The 16,166-nt window shown below is 39.3% G+C and overlaps 1 protein-coding gene across 6 annotated transcripts in view; it reads left to right on the top strand.

The window, feature by feature from the left end:
- Window positions 1-15,250, top strand: part of cntn1a (contactin 1a) — a 79,638-nt gene extending 64,388 nt beyond the window's left edge. For 5 of the 6 annotated variants that reach the window (XM_017699371.2, XM_017699367.2, XM_017699370.2 and 2 more), the window contains exons 15-25: window positions 1,230-1,362; window positions 2,217-2,246; window positions 4,320-4,481; window positions 4,885-5,034; window positions 5,385-5,455; window positions 5,575-5,809; window positions 7,840-7,943; window positions 9,144-9,327; window positions 9,545-9,663; window positions 10,171-10,327; window positions 11,707-15,250. In XM_017699371.2, the coding sequence (XP_017554860.1) occupies window positions 1,230-1,362; window positions 2,217-2,246; window positions 4,320-4,481; window positions 4,885-5,034; window positions 5,385-5,455; window positions 5,575-5,809; window positions 7,840-7,943; window positions 9,144-9,327; window positions 9,545-9,663; window positions 10,171-10,327; window positions 11,707-11,783 (1,422 nt within the window). In that variant the 3' untranslated portion in view covers window positions 11,784-15,250. The remainder of the gene's footprint in view (window positions 1-1,229; window positions 1,363-2,216; window positions 2,247-4,319; window positions 4,482-4,884; window positions 5,035-5,384; window positions 5,456-5,574; window positions 5,810-7,839; window positions 7,944-9,143; window positions 9,328-9,544; window positions 9,664-10,170; window positions 10,328-11,706) is intronic. The other variant, XM_017699372.2, reaches the window with a different exon arrangement.
- The last annotated feature ends 916 nt before the right edge of the window (window positions 15,251-16,166 follow it).

Here is a 16,166-nt window from a genome sequence, read left to right as displayed (position 1 = left end):
TTGTGTCAAAAATTACACCCAGATTTCGAACCTGAGCAGAGGAGGAGACAACAAACCCTGGTATAGAGAAAGCAAGGCTACTGAGCTTTCTGGCAGTAGCAGGAGAGGAAATCAGTATGGCCTCAGTTTTAGTACCATTAAGGCTTAGAAAGTGCCATGACTGTTTTCTTACTGGATAAAACTGAAACTGAAGTGGAAACTGTCACAACAGAAGTGTTGCAGAAACATTGCATTTTGTGTAACCAAGACTTCATTGTCTTTCTCAGTAATGTATCAGTTTCTGTTCAGACAAGCACTTTATGTAATGCCAGAGGAATTGTACTAGGTCAAGTGTATGTAGATTAAAGTCTCTTGTAAAAATGCGTGTCTCTAAGGGGCTTAGTTAATACAGTAAAATGTCTTTTTTTTTCAAAATTGTCCCCATTGGGACATTAGACTATTAAGTAAACAGTTTGTCTTAAAAATGTGAAATTCACTTAACTGTGTAAATCTCCATAGGTGCTCACTTTATTTGTAATTTAAATAGATATGAAAAATGCAGATATCATTTGTAAAAGCATGTCTTTAAAGCTAGGCAGGGCATGCTTCTTAAAGACATGACTGATGCTGTTGGCCTTTTACATTTGAAGAGTGATTTCACCCAATCATCCATTCTCAATAAGCCAGCTTGGCATAGACTCTAAAATAGTCTGGACTCACCTACCTGCATTCATCATCTCTCATCTCCTCTCAGCGAAAGAGAGGGAGTCTATAATGGACTAATGATGGATGATGGCCTGTGGCAGGCTGCGTTCATGCAGCAAGGCCTCTTTCTTTTGCCATTCAGGCACTTAGGCACTTACTGGATGTTTCACTGTATGCTGTTTGTGTTGTGGCAGTTGCATGCACTAAATAGCACTTCCTCTACGTGATGCAAAATTCCATTAAACAGTGTAACGGCTGAAATTAATTGAACCCTATGCAGTGTAAATAAGTAATGATATGACATATTTTGACCACTTTGCCATCTCACACCCTGTGGATATTGATGTTTTTGGCATTTAAGTTAATTTACTCTATTATGGTCTCTTTTGAGGCCTGTAATTTATAAGGCACCATGTGCTCCATGAGAAACGCTGCTCATTATCAACGTAGAGTTCTGTTCAGTATCAGTATTAGGTTACAGTGATATTAGTGCACAACAGCTGCACTTCTGGATCTCATCATGTGTGTATGTGTGTGTCTTTCAGGATGGCCAGGCAGGCATATCGAGCTGTGAGCTGCTAATTAAGAACACTCAGATGAAGCATGCAGGCCGCTACACCTGCATGGCCCAGACACCTGTGGACAACGTCACCTCCTCCGCTGACCTGGTGGTGAGAGGTATGACACATGCACTCACACTTTGCCTTGAGTGAGAGCACAGCAATGCCTTCTTCAAAGGAAAAATATATTCTTCATAACTTCCCATACAAAAACCTGAAAACACTGGCCATTTTATTATACATCTCACATCTTCACTCACTATCCATTTCATCAGCTCCTCTTACCATGTAGGGGCACATCATAGTTCTACAATTAGAGACTGTAGTCCATCTGTTTCTCTTCATAATTTGTTAGTCGCCTTTTACCCTGTTCATCAATGGTCAGGGCCCCCACACATCAGGTATTTTTGGGTGGCGGATCATTCTCAGCACTGCAGTGACACAAATGAGGTAGTTTTTGAACACATCAGCACCACTGCTGTTCCAAACCAGCTAAAAACATCCAGCCAACAGCCTCCTGTGGCCAGAAACCGACTGCTGATCAAAAGATAGAAGGTTAGTGTACACCACCAGAAGAGCTATTGTCTTTACAGCTGCAAGGTGGAACAACAAGGTAGGGATGTTTAATAGAGTGGACAGTAAGTGGACACAGTGTCTAAAAAAAAAAAAAGCACTGCTGATTCTACAGCCAGCTCAACACTCGCTAACATTTCACTACTATGTCAGTATCACTGGTGGTCCTGTGGGGGTTGAAGAACAGGGTGAAAGGGAGCTAACACAGTATCCAGAGAAACAGACTACAGTCTGTAATTGTAGAACTACAAAGAGCACCTAGATGATACATGAACCTGATAAAATGGACAATGAGTGTAGATACAAGGTAAATGTTCCTAGTGAAATGACCGGTGAGTGTAGATTTCAACTACTTTGGAATATACTAGCAACATATAACAACACATTTTGTTTTCACAGGAGTCTCTTTATGTAACCCTTTGATTTGCGGTGAGACAATAAATATATAAGTTGTACCATAGATGCAGTTGTTGTAGGAGCATATCAGCAGTAGAATAATGGACTAACAAGGCCCTGTAATTTCTGCTTCCCTGTATTGTAGTTTTTTGGACTGCACTTGGAGATTAAGTGTGTCAAGTGAAGTGGCAATTGATGACACTTCAGAAACTAATTAGCTTTGTGTTTGGAATGTACAGAAATGTTATGACAGCGAGTGCTGTTACATTACTAAACTGCACAGAAAATGTTCTATTAAATTGAACTCCCTGACATTTTGCCTTCCATAGGATGCAGTGAATAATGTTCTTTTCTGGGCTCAGTGGCTGGCTGTGGTGCTGTAGGGAGAGCTGGATAATGAGGTGTAAATCAAATAAGAGTAAGCAGACTGTGCTGCTTTAGCTTGGACAGGTCTGCCAGCCTAGGCACCCCATACTGCCACTGTCAAAATACTCACAAACACCAAGCACACACACCCACACACAGAGGCCTGAATGTCTTCTGTTTTGGGTGCAAGCCAACTGCAGAGAGAGCCAGAATTATGGTCAGTGATTTTCAGCAGAGAAAGGGGTTTTAGTGGCAAATTCATCTTGGTGTGATATGGAGTTCAGAGACAGAGATGGCAAATTATTGGGAGTGACGTCTGTTATTTCTGGCACCAGAATAGTAGTGGATGATAAACTTCTGCCAGAACTCTGTTCTTCTCCTTATTCTCCAATGGTTACAAGACAATCATATCAGATTTGTTGTTTTGCTTACGGATGTTTGATTTTGCCAGGCTGTGTTTCATAGATGTTAGCGGTTGCTAATGGGACATGGTGGTGTGCCAGTGACCGTAATGTGGTCTTGAGTTTGGAACCATTTGCAAAATAAACTGCATTAACACAGCTATGGTCAGTGTGTTTGGGGATGGAGGTTTTAGTACAGCATATCTGTGGGATAGAGATTAGAATGGATTTCCTGTGCATGTCTCGATTGTGTTGTGCATGAAAAGAACCATCATCATCTTTCTTTTCCTCTTGTTTAATCTTAATCTTTAATAATAGACAATCAGGACACTTTTGCTTACTGCAGGTCAGTGTATGGTGTGTGTTTTATTGGGTATGTGGAGGGAACCAGACAACAGTCATTAGAGGTGTGTTCTGTTTCGATATAGAATGAGTCCATGATTCCGATGACAGATGAAACTGCACGGTTTGTTTTGCTGAGGAAATAGTGTTGAATAGAGATCAATGATGGCATTTCAGCATCTAATTTTTCTTGTAAATTCGATGAGGCTTATGCTGTTATTTTCCTGAAGCCTGGGGTGATCTTCAGCTTCCGTAAAGCAGCTAAATCCCACAGCACTCAGCAATCAAAGACGCTGATTTGTTGGTCCCAAAAGACATCCTGTTATTCTTTTGCCCCAAACAGTAATATGTCTAAGTGCACTGTAGTACAAAACTACTTCACTGACTTAAATGTTAGATGATGGCCTTTTTCATCAGGCCCAAGTTCTTATAATAATCATAGCGCGAATGCTGACCCCTGAAATCTATTGCAGGCCACTGACCACAACTAACAGTCCTTCTTGTGAGAAGCTCTGTCTTTTTTTCCCTGAGTGTGAGTTCAAGAGCTATTGCTAACAATCTGGCTTTTCTATCACTTGATTTATTTCCATCTCTGTGGAAGGAGAGAGTGAAACTGCACCAAAGAAAATAAACAGAGAAATAATGGATGACCAAGCTTTCCATTAAGGGTTCTGGGTTGATTTACAGGATTTTAATGTCTGTTGAAGCCAAAACCAACGGCTTGGTCAGATATATTATGAGGAAAACGTTTATAGGAAGTGGGTAAAGTGCTTGAGACCTCAAGCATAATCTCCTCAGCACCCGTCATTATTTAACGTTTTGTGCTAAAACCTTGAATGTGAAGCGGAGAGTAAACATCAGGTATTATCTTTCCTTCCACAATTTTGGGCTGTAGTTATTTTGAGTGAGTGAAATGGGATATGCCTAAATCCAAACTATAGTTAATTAGCGAATAAAATGTAGATGAAAGCCAATTTCTCTCTCATTATATATTAAGGGCCTCCTGGACCTCCTGGAGGGGTTCGTGTGGAGGAGATTGGGCCAAAGTCTGTGAGGCTGCTCTGGAGTCAAGGTTCGGATAACCTTAGCCCCATCTCCAAATACACCATCCAGTACAGAGAAACCAGAACAGAGGAGGCCTGGAAAGATGCAGTTACTTGTGAGTACACTGGTACTGTCTAAAAGGAATTCCTGAAGTAACAATTAGGATTTCCTGCTTTTATATTTAGCTCACAGCTCAAAGCACTGTTATTCTTGTAGCATTCTATGTTAAAAAGATCCAAAAAGACCTTCGAGATGATCATTTTTGATGTAGCAGTTTTTTCAGGCCTTTGGCAGTGGTGTTTTAAGAGTGAAGCTGAGGTGGCTAACCTTATCTGCATAGGTCCAGTGAGGGCACAAGTGATTTGTTTTGGTGCCATGTTTGTCATACTTTTTAGTTCATAGAGTGTCAGTTCCTAGTAGTCTGTAGTAGTTTTAGACATCCAAGCTTTTGCTCTTGAATTTTCAGTAGTGCATAAAGTGTATGTAGTGACCAGTGGCTGTAATTTACATGTTCTCAGCACCTCCAAATGTAGAAGGCAATGCAGAAACAGCCACAGTGATTGATCTGATTCCCTGGACTGAATATGAGTTTCGAGTCATTGCTACAAACACTCTGGGTACAGGAGAGCCTAGTGACCCATCTCCCAAAACCAGAACGCAGGACGCAGGTATATTTCTAGATGTCATTTTAATGTTGTGTAAACATTATTGTTTACTTATATTTCATGCCATAATGAGAGATATAAGTGTGCCAAACTGTTGATGAGAATAATTACTAATGTCACATTTCTGGATTGTGGAGCTTGTGAAGCACTGTTTTGGGGAACTTTGTAAAATTTAGTTAGTCTTTTCAGTTTAAATGATTCAGAGACTGCATTAAAACAAGGTGATGGCTTTGACTATATCTGCTGCTTTTCTGATCTGATATTAAGACTAGACTATTGTTTGGTGCTGTATTCACAGCAGTTTATAGAAGCTCTTTGGAAATACAAAGTCTCACATTCTTTTCCTATGTTAGTTCCTGTGGTGGCACCCTCAGATGTAGGCGGAGGTGGTGGAACAAGTAGAGAGCTCACCATCACATGGACGGTAGGTACTGTTTTGAGTGTGAATGCTTATTTTAAGCTCTAGTGGATATTTTCATTTTCATTTTCATTATATGAACAGCTAAAATCTAATTGACTCCCTGATTTCTGTTGTGTCCTCAGCCTGTGCAACCCCAGTACTACTATGGCAGTAACTTTGGTTACATCATCGCTTTCAAGCCTGAGGATGGCTTTCAGTGGCGTAAAGTGACCGTTGCAGACCCTGAGGCCAGACGTTACGTCCACAAAGACCCCTCCATTCCTCCTGCCACAAAGTTTGATGTGAAAGTGAAGGCTTTTAACAGCAAAGGAGAGGGACCTTACAGCCTCACTGCTGCCATATACTCTGCTCAGGATGGTGGGTATCTGAGGCAGGCCTGCTGTTAGTTTTACATGTACTCTCAATGTTCAATACCTCAATGTATGGTGGGTTAAGCCTTATCTCTTAAGACCAACAGATGTATCATTTTTATCAAATCACAGACATGATTTCATTCTGTCTGGAGTTTCTAGGGAAAAGTGCAGATATAAATGCATTTCTTGTGTCATAAGAAGTCTAAACCAGTGTGATGTTTTCTGTGCAGATTTTCTGTCAGAACTCATGCTATATTGCATGGTGTAGATCAGTAGTTCTCATACGAGACTTCAGGCCCCCAGTCACTCCGTGTTTGCTCTAACCCAACACATAAAGACAGAGCAAAAGTGAGCACTGGTCTGAGAGCCACTGGTGTAATATGCCCTATTTCCATAGTCTTAATACTGCACATGCAGTTATTGTGATGTTTAGTAGTGGGTGGTATATCAGTTTATCTCATACACCGGTTGAAACACAGGTATGACAAGTAAATAAGCACAGATAATGCTACATACAGACTGATCTTTCAGTCGCATTTCAAATAAAATGAAAACAAATGAAAACAGCAGGTCAACAATCACCTCCTGCTTGTCTAGTCTGTTGAATTTGAAGTAGTCCACTTTGTTTTTGAGGCAGCAGACATGAAGGAATGGATGGTCTTTCGGGGTTAGCCTTAGCCCAGCATGCACACCAGAGAGCTTCTATTTATTCCCGACTGACTCAATCAGCTTCATCAGACAGCGTTCTTGGGGTTTTTGCTTGCAGCAAGCTTTGGAACAGCTGATCATGATATCTGCATAACTGTAATTTTTTCCAAATTACAGCAGTGTGTGGTGGTCGGAAGCACGGGTGCATGGGAAGCAAAAATGAGACAAATGACTTGATGAGGCTGAAATTGACATATCATTTCCTTAAATGGTACAACAGTTACATTCAGGCACATGTGACATATGGCCAGAATGTATCTGCTGCTCTGTTTCAAGTGGAACAAAATGCCTGAACAAAAAGCTGGCAAATAAGAAGACAACTTCAGCCTTATGGAAATTAAGATGTGAAACGACATTAAGGACTGTTATTACTGGTACTTTTGTTGTTAAAATGGCTCTTATTTAAAAGCGAAGACATCTCAGGATAATAAGCCACAAAAATAGGTTTACTTAAGTGTCTAAAATGGTTTGATAAGAATATGTGTGTGTGTATATATATATATATATATATATATATATATATATATATATATATATACACAGGTACATATATCAAAACCATCAGAAATTCTAATTATACAGTGATATAGATTTTTGGCCATACTGCTCCCTACAAGCAGTATTATTGCATATGAGGGTTGAAGTAATTTGAAAGCCTCTATATGAAGGGAGGCTAGTTTCTGTTAATTCCAGTTCTGATTTTAAACTTTCACCAGAGCTCCACTCAGACATTCATTCCCTTATTCAACACAAGCATTCCTCCTTCCAAATCGTAAAAATTCGAAGTCCTTATGATTAGTAGCCTACCCTCTCGTCTAGTCTTAGGATTTACTCTGATCACCGTAAAACTGACATTAAGCTGATAATACCAGCTGCGGGTATTCTAGACATTTAACCCACTTATTAACACACACTGAAAGACAGCCATGACACCGTTCTGCCCGACATTCTTTCCTGCATCTCGAGGCTCTGTCGCCCTGGTAACCCAGTGCGATGTTAGTGGGAAGGCAGCTGAACGCTCTGACACGTCTTTGGGGCCGAGCCCAGACAGAGATTCAGTACTAGAGGAGCATTGGTCACAGCAGATGTAGGGCAGGACGGGGGTCATAACTCAAAAAAGAAATTAGGCAGGGGAGACAGCGATGGTGTTCTGTAGCTTAAGTGTAAATGACTTAATGATCTGTATGGCTATATTGTGTATGTTTGAAAGCATTTTAATTAAATGCATGGATAGACTAAACTTTTAGTTATTCAGTTTATGCCCAAGGCTCAGTGTGTAGATGTGTTTGTTGTGATGTATTTGTCACTCTTTTTGTGTATCTTCAGTGCCCTCAGAAGCCCCCACCATTGTAGAGGCCAGAACTCTCTCAGCAACAGAAGCCATCATATGGTGGCAGCCAGTCTTACAGCAGACAGTAGAGGGCTATCAGGTGAGTGTCGCATGTGCAGTACTGTGCACACACAAAGACACAATGAGGCCTGTGTGTAGTTTTCTGTTAAGTATACACACACACACACACACACACACACACACACACACACATTTTCTAAATCGCTTATCCTCCTGGGTTGCGGCGGGTGCTGGAGCCTATCCCAACAGTCACTGGGTGGAAGGCTCTGTTTTTTTCTGAATAACCGAATGGCTGTATTAACTGGAAATTAAACAAATGAAAGAATGGTCTTTGACTTTTGCAGTGTAGTGTCTAGAGTAGAGTAGTGTATAGTGTGTAATTGCTGTAGCTGCCTCCAGTTAAATCACAAACACAAGGCATTCCTTGAGTTAGAAGCATTTAACTGCATATCCATGCCACCAAAATGCTGTGAGAACTAGATAAATAAAAACACAAATCATAACATGAGTGTAGTGCAATACAGCAACATTCGCATAGAAAATAACCATTAAAAAACAGATCTCACAACATGCATATAGCTCCGATTATACCGAAGGCTATAAGCCACTAAACGTGCATGAAAACGTAGATATTCCATCATGTTACTATGTGACCTCCACTAGCATTTTAGCTGTAGGCTAACCCATGTCTATAAACATAATGTGAAAACACACATATAACCATGCCTACCTCATTGGCCATGTTAACTCAAAGAGGGAAAGAGAGGAAACTTCATGCTGTCTTCAAGTCCAGTCTTCATGAACCGTCATATACAGCAACATTACTTAAGCTTTAGGAATGGGGATGTTTAACATGTCCTCTGCTTCTCATTGTAATGCAATGTGAAGAGTCCAACTCATATACAACTCATGATACAAGAATATTGGTTCCGCAGGCGCTCTTTAGACGTTTGTTATTTAATACCTTAATTATGTCAACCAGCAAAATTTGACTAACCTTGACAGCAGTTGCATATTGCATATATATTTACATTCATATGATTCTTGATTTGTTTCTCATGGCAGCCCTACACTTATTATGTGATGATTTGCTAACCATACAACTTTTGTAGTTTACAAGTTACAGTAGAGTTACATAATAATGATGAAACCCATTTTGTAGGGGAATGGGCATGTTCTCTAGTTTAGTTTACAGATACCATGTTGTTATCACAGTAACTATTTAGTACTTAAGTGTGCTGCCCAGTAGCATTAGCAGTATGCATGTGACCTGTGGCAGGTGAGATACTGGAGGAAGTCGATGGAGAATGAGGCAACAGCACAGCGCATCTCCAACAGAGAGAACCAGACGCGCCTTGACAACATGAAGCCTGACTCACATTACGTCATTGAAGTGCGTGCATTCAATGGTGCAGGATATGGACCGCCCAGCCAACGATATGAGATCCACACAAAGAAAGCTCGTAAGTTTAAGTTATATGCTTTCTTTAAATCTTGCCAGCTCTGTTTTATACCATATTGTTTAACTAGATACACACTTGAACTAATAGATAAAATAATGAGATCCAACACTTCCAACTTCCACTTTTCAACTTAGTATTCAGAGCTCTCCCCTCAGATCTCTTACTTGCTATATCTGAACACATGTATACGGCTCATATGAGTTTTCCTCTCTCTCAGCTCCAAGTCGGCCTCCAAAAATAATCAACACAAAGATGAATCCCAGCAGAACATCAGTCAACATTGCCTGGGAGCAAGTGGAGCCTTTAGTCAATGAGTCTACAGTGCAGTGTTACAAGGTGTGTTACACACAAACATGTGTAGTAGTGTCACATAATCAGGGCAGTTTACTGGGTTTAAATGAAGGTGCTGGCTGGTTTGAAGCAGCACTCCTACTTAACTAAGGTTTCAGCCTAAGATCATAACAATACTTTAATGAACAGTTTTGGAGTTACAAGAGTGATGAGAATACAATGATAGAATACAATTTGACAGCACTTGTATAATTCACTGAGTAGTTATTAAGCCCTCTGAAAAAAGCACAGATGTTTTTTGGCACATGGCCCTTCTCAGTGAGATGAATAAAAAAGTATGCCTCAAAGCTTATAACAATATGGTTTTGACTTGAAAGATTATCATTTAGGAGTTTTATGTTTTGAATACATAATATGTATTTTCATTCATTATAATTGCAAATTTTGTAAAACTGAATTAAGCTGTCTGACTGCATTTTTCCATTTGAGTGTTGTGTATGTGACCATGGCCTGTTTTTGTAACTATTTGAGTATTCCTACTTGCTCTTCCAGGTTCTCTACAGGCAGGAGGGCAAAAGCACTGGGGTTCTCTACACCACAGACAAGCAGTATATAGACCTGCCCATGCGCAAGGATGGAGATTATCTGGTGGAGGTGAGAGCACACAGTGAGGGTGGAGATGGAGCTGTGGCACAAGTGCGCATCTCAGGTAAGCTCTCCTCTAGCAATAATGTGAGATACCTACTCTGTGTGTGTTGTTTTATTTTACTTCATCATAAGTCTGTTATTTGGCCCTAGAATGGTATGTTAACGGTTTGGTGGAAAAAGTAGTACATCAATAAGAATTATGTAAATGTTAGTCATTCTTTCAGATATATACATGTGTGTATGTGCCTGTATGTATGTATATGAGGCAAATCCTCTAGACCAGGGTCGAGTAAGTTAATATTGAGAGGATTTTTCTCCCTCTCTTCTGTGTGAGCCTTTCTGCTTGGATCACATAGGTGTCAGTGTGGCCATTTGTCAGTGTCAGGCACCTGTGGTCATGAACAGGTGCTGACAGGCTAAGGGAGAGAGAAAAGACAGAGGGGGTACCATAATGATAGATGAGGCTCACTTTGAGTGCAGTTTTTTTGCTTGCAACGCTGTGCCATGTCTAGTTTTATATATTATGTGGTTTCACAAAGCTACGTACAGTACTGTGCGACAATCAGAGGCCACTCTTCTTTTATTCACTTACCAGTCAAAACGGCCATTAAAGTAATTTCTTCTTCAGTGTCAGAAAAAAAGAATTTTACAAAAAACATTAGACAGAAGCCTCAAGAACTAAATATATCTAATCTCAGACACATCCAGTGATGATGATGATGATGTCTGGACTCTGGGGTGGTCAGTCCATTGTTCTGAGCACAACAGCAGATTCTTTGTTTGACTTTCAGTTTTTCTTGTTTTTGTCTGTTCTCTTTTCTCAGTAAGAGCTTCTTGGCAGCTACACATGGACAGAAACATTTGAGGATTTTTTCAGCTCTGAAGCAAGAGCGGAGCTTGATTTCTGTTTACCTTTCAAAGACAAAGCCTTAAGTGCTGTTTATCTAGTTTTGGTAAACAGATAAACAGCACTTAAGGCTGTTTAAAGCTTGCACAGTTGTTAGGTGGTGTTAAGGATCTTTTAGTTATTTCTTGAAGTCCTTGCTTTCATTTCTTCAAGTCCTGGTCACCCCAGTCTTTGTTCATTTGTAACTGAAAAGAAGTTAACACATCCTTTACAGGGAACAAATTTAACATGAATGTAATATTAATATGTAAATTTCAGTCTACAATTTATTTTTACTTTCTGGATGAATTGGAAAATTTACTCTGAGCATACTGTAGAAAAAAACCATGCTGTAACTTTTGCACAGGCCACATTTTGTTTTTATTTTCCTCAATATGCTAAATTGAGCATATCAACAGTACTAGTGCATTAAAATGTGCAGAAGTGTGTTCTCTGTAGAGGATGATATAAAGGGTATAATTTGACCGAAAGTACCCAACCCTTTGCCTATTTTTCCTGACTTTCTCTGACCTTTTGCTTGTGTATTTGTGCAGGTGGGGGTGTCTTGGTGGCCCAGTCTCTCAGCATCTGTGTCCTGCTCCTGGTTGCAGTGCTCAGCCTGGCAATCTGAATGTAGCGCCATCCCTCTTCTGCCTTCACTCCTTCAGTGAAGAGGACTCTCACAGGATGACGCCTTACAGAACTCTTATTCCACAAACGCCGAAGCTCAACAATGAATATTCCCAACTCGGAATAAGCTTTGTGGGAAATAAAGACACTATAGAAATCCGTAAAGTACAAGGACATGGAGGATACTCCACTTACAGAATCGAGATTACACACATGGAAAAGCATCAAAGGAGTTCTCTCTTGTTCAATATGCCTTACAATTTCTCTCACCCTGATCTTTTACTCTTGGGCTGCTTGCAGTAAAAAGCGATCTCCTCATTTCACAATTTAAACAAAAATTCCAATGTCATTTCAATTTCAATCTCGATCTGAGTCAATCGTCAAGGCTACTGTTTTGATTAAGTCATAACATTCTTTGAGCAGCTTGCTCTTTTCTGCAAGTGACTTGTGATGAAAGATTAGTGTAAGAGGGTCTGATAATTGTTTTATATGTAGTTTGCAAATCAGTGGCACTCCCTTTATCATTTCAAAACTAAAGCACATCCCTCCCTTAATGGATACAGTCAAAGCAAACTCCTATCCTACTACTTGGACTCAATGCTCTAATTAAGGATGCATAACAGACGATATAGCAATTTATTTCAAGCTAGTATATGTATATGCAATAATTTATAAGCTATCGATCTCTTAATATATTTCAATATATTATTTCTTTGCTCATATTAACATATCTCTAATAGAAAGATTATTTTACATAAAGAGATTTCAAAGCCCTTACACAAGAGTAAATGAACAGCTGGAATTGAGATGTGTGCATGTCGCCTCTGAGATCTAAGCAAGGATAGTCAGGTGTCAAATAAAATTGTAAATTAATCATCATTGCTGAAATTCTGTACTGAGGAGTAATATTGTGTTTGTATGTGTAATATATGTGTGGAAAACATATCTAACCCATGGTTTTAAACACAAACAGGGCTCATGCACACATACATATATTATGGAAATGTATATGTATATGTGTAAGTGTGTCTGTGTGTGTAGACTATGGCAATATCCACTGTGGTACGCCTGGGGCCGTGTTCTCAAAGATTCTCGGGGTAGGAGTGATGTTTTGGTCAAACTGATGCTTGACTGTCACTCTTAGCTTGGGGAACTCTGTGAATGCAGGCCTGGGTGATGCTACTGCAGCGCTTTACAGTTTCAACCAATGTCGTTAGTGCTCATTGTCTAACCATGAACCAAACTGAGGCTGAAAACGGCTCTGCGGCTTTGTTTTGACTGTATCATTAGAAGCTCTGTATGAGTTACAGGTGCTTTGTAAAGAATGTTGACATTTTGTTTTTGGACCCATTTCTTTACCTCCATTGCTTTTAATCGTGTCATGTTCTGAGTACCAGTTGTATGGACGCAGTAGCAGTGCAGTGTCTGATGCTACAAAAGCTGACTGCTTCAAGCTTTTATCATGACCACATCAGTGAGGCGCAAAAACGGAGGAAAAACAAGCATTCCATTCCTAAAGGGAAAAAGTTTCACTGATCATTTACTGTTTTTTTTTATGGTGTCCTTTATGCTTAAGGATTTTATTTATGATGGGCTGTTTGTTGAAGTGTGGAGAATGAGTAGATGAGCCATGAATGGACTAGAGCGTTTAGTCATCGAGTATGATTTTGTTTGAGCTGAATTTGTTGCTAAATACAGCTGTGAGATACAGCTATGAGATTTGTGAACCCTTTGAAATGATCTGGATTTCTATGTGAAAGACGCAAGCGTCAAACTGGTCCTGGAGGGACGGAGTCCAGGACAGTTTGGTGATTTCTCTGCTGAAACACACCTGGTTTATTGTCTTTACTTAATTATCCAGCTTTGGTGGCATGTTAGAGAAATGACTAAACAGTGCTCAATAGACACTAGACCTCCTTAAAATAATACATAGAAAAAAGACACAACAAACACATTTTATAATTCCATATTTTTTCCAATGATTTAAACAGTTATGGTCATTAATAGAGAAGAAGTCAGGATCTCAGGCAACGAAGTAGTCTAACATCATTATACTGTCTCCACCATGTCACATGGTGAATGAAGCTTTTATATTTGTATTGTTCTGTTTTTCCAAACACAATGTTGTGTACATTTGCTATAAAGTTCTTTCCCTCCATCTGGCCATAGAACATTGTTCCAGTAATGCTGTGGAACCTTCAGGCAGTTATTAGAAAACTGGAAACGGGGAGCAGTGCTGTTTTCGGAGAGCAGTGGTTTCCTCCTTGTTCACCTTACACAAAGACCAGTACTGTTCAAAAGCAGTGCAGTGTCTGATGTTCATGTTTTTTTTCTTATGGTTGACTCATGAACATTTTATCCAGATCAGGAGATGCCTGCAGATCCTGGAGTGTAATCCCTGGGTTCTTTTTCACTTGTGGAAGATTCTATGGCAAACCCTTTCACTGATCTTTGTAGGACACCCACTCCTAGAGAGAGTAGCATGGGGCCTGAATTTCCAGCCTCATGAGCCATGAGAGCTTTTCTTCAGGTTTTCTTTGAAATCTTTTGAGTGTGCCGTTGCTCCAGATTCCGGTATGTAGACCAGGTGCTCTTTTATGTGGCAATGCAGGTCAAATCCAAACTAAACTGAATGGAACATCTGATTCCAATAACCCCTTTTTCCAAATCTTAATTGACTCAATTTATTAAGATCAGACCACAATTCCAGAACATTCCAACTTGAAAAGGTTCATTTTTCTCACAACTGTTTACTGACACGCCCAGAATACTTATCTTTTATTTGTTATTAATATATGTTAATATTTGTCACTTATTTGACAATATTCTAGTTTATTCAATTAAAATGCTGCGTTTTGATATTTCCAGTCATGTTTCAGGAGAACTCCCATCTGAAGATCAAAATGACTTCTAAAACGTACATAAGAATATAGGTTCAGGTATTTTTTTTTCTCTTGAGTCTGAGGCCATTTATTACTATTTGTGTATGAAACAGCATATAACATTTTGATCTTTCAGATGAACTGTCTCCTTAAATATGTATGAATTTTAGCCATTGCTTCAACATTTTGTGAGTAATATTCAATGACCACCACAAAGTGCTTTCTCTTTCCCAGTCAGGCAACAGAATCATCATTGTGATCAAAAAAAAAATAATATTAATAATTGCCAAATGCATGAATGCCTTTAACTTTTGCAATCTACATTTGGAGGTGAAATGGTACGCCCTGAAATGCATGATCTGGAAATGAATGGTTCGTTCCAGTTGCATTAAAACACCATAGCTACTCATTTGCGATCAAGGTGACTCATGTAACTCAGCTTCTTCTGATCTGCCTCTGTCAGCCAATAAAATGTCTGTTCAGCCTGAATGGCGAGCTCTCTTTGTCAGAGACGATGTAGATAAAGTCTAACCCATGAGTCATTCAAGCCATTCTTCTCAATTAAAGTTTATAGAGACAAAACCAATAAGACTCACGTGTTATTACTGGAGTTCCGTTACTGCATATATTCTTACAATATAAAATGAAGAAACTCTTTACTGGCTCTATTAGCCGTTTTCTGGCTTTGTACCTTAGTTAGGCAAGCATACAGTCTGCCACGCATTATGCTTGTTAAGTGAAGAATACTGACCACTGTTAGTCCCCCAGACTACAGGATTTTAGGGGTTTAACCGTCCTTTGGACCCCACTGTTGTAATGGTTTACAGTAGAGTAACCAGAGTTTTTGTGTTAAGCCATAAAAGGATTTTCAGTATCAGTATTTTTCCTAATTTAAAGCTAGTTCCTGAAATAAACATTACTTATTTCCATGGAAAAAATGAATTTCCAGTAGAAGGCCACTTCAGGTATGGTATACCCTTGATTACATACCGTGATTACCCAAAAATAAAATGTTTACTTAAAAATGTTGTCAAGTGGTTCCACTAAAGATGCTCAGTTGAGTTATATGTACTATTTAAAGAGCATTAAATTAAAGGTTTAAGTTAGATCTACATAACTTCATGTTATTTTTGTGCTGTAGAATAATGCTCAGCAGGAGGTTACACTGGAAATTGCACATACATTGTAGGCTAGTCAGCTAAGCATGTAGGTTAGGCATACATTTGCTGTACAGTTTGCTTAAGCATGGAGTATAAAAAAGAAAGACATACAAAAAAGTATTCAAGGGGGGGAGATGAGATAAAGAGGGTGAGTAAAAAAAGTGAAACAATATGCAAGTAGATTATGTCAGGAGCCAATGGGAAAGATGATGAATTTCACTTAAGAAGATTACATTGACCAAACTAACTCAGTTACAATGACTCACATGCATTTGTTAAGTAATTTGTTAACTAAGAGAGAAAACTAATTAAAACCAACAACAGAGCAAGTGATTTTTTTTG

The sequence above is a fragment of the Pygocentrus nattereri genome, chromosome 11, assembly GCF_015220715.1.
Source record: "Pygocentrus nattereri isolate fPygNat1 chromosome 11, fPygNat1.pri, whole genome shotgun sequence".
Classification (NCBI taxonomy): domain Eukaryota; kingdom Metazoa; phylum Chordata; class Actinopteri; order Characiformes; family Serrasalmidae; genus Pygocentrus; species Pygocentrus nattereri.
The sequence above is the reverse complement of the archived record's forward strand: the minus strand, read 5'-3'. Positions and strand labels throughout refer to the sequence as shown.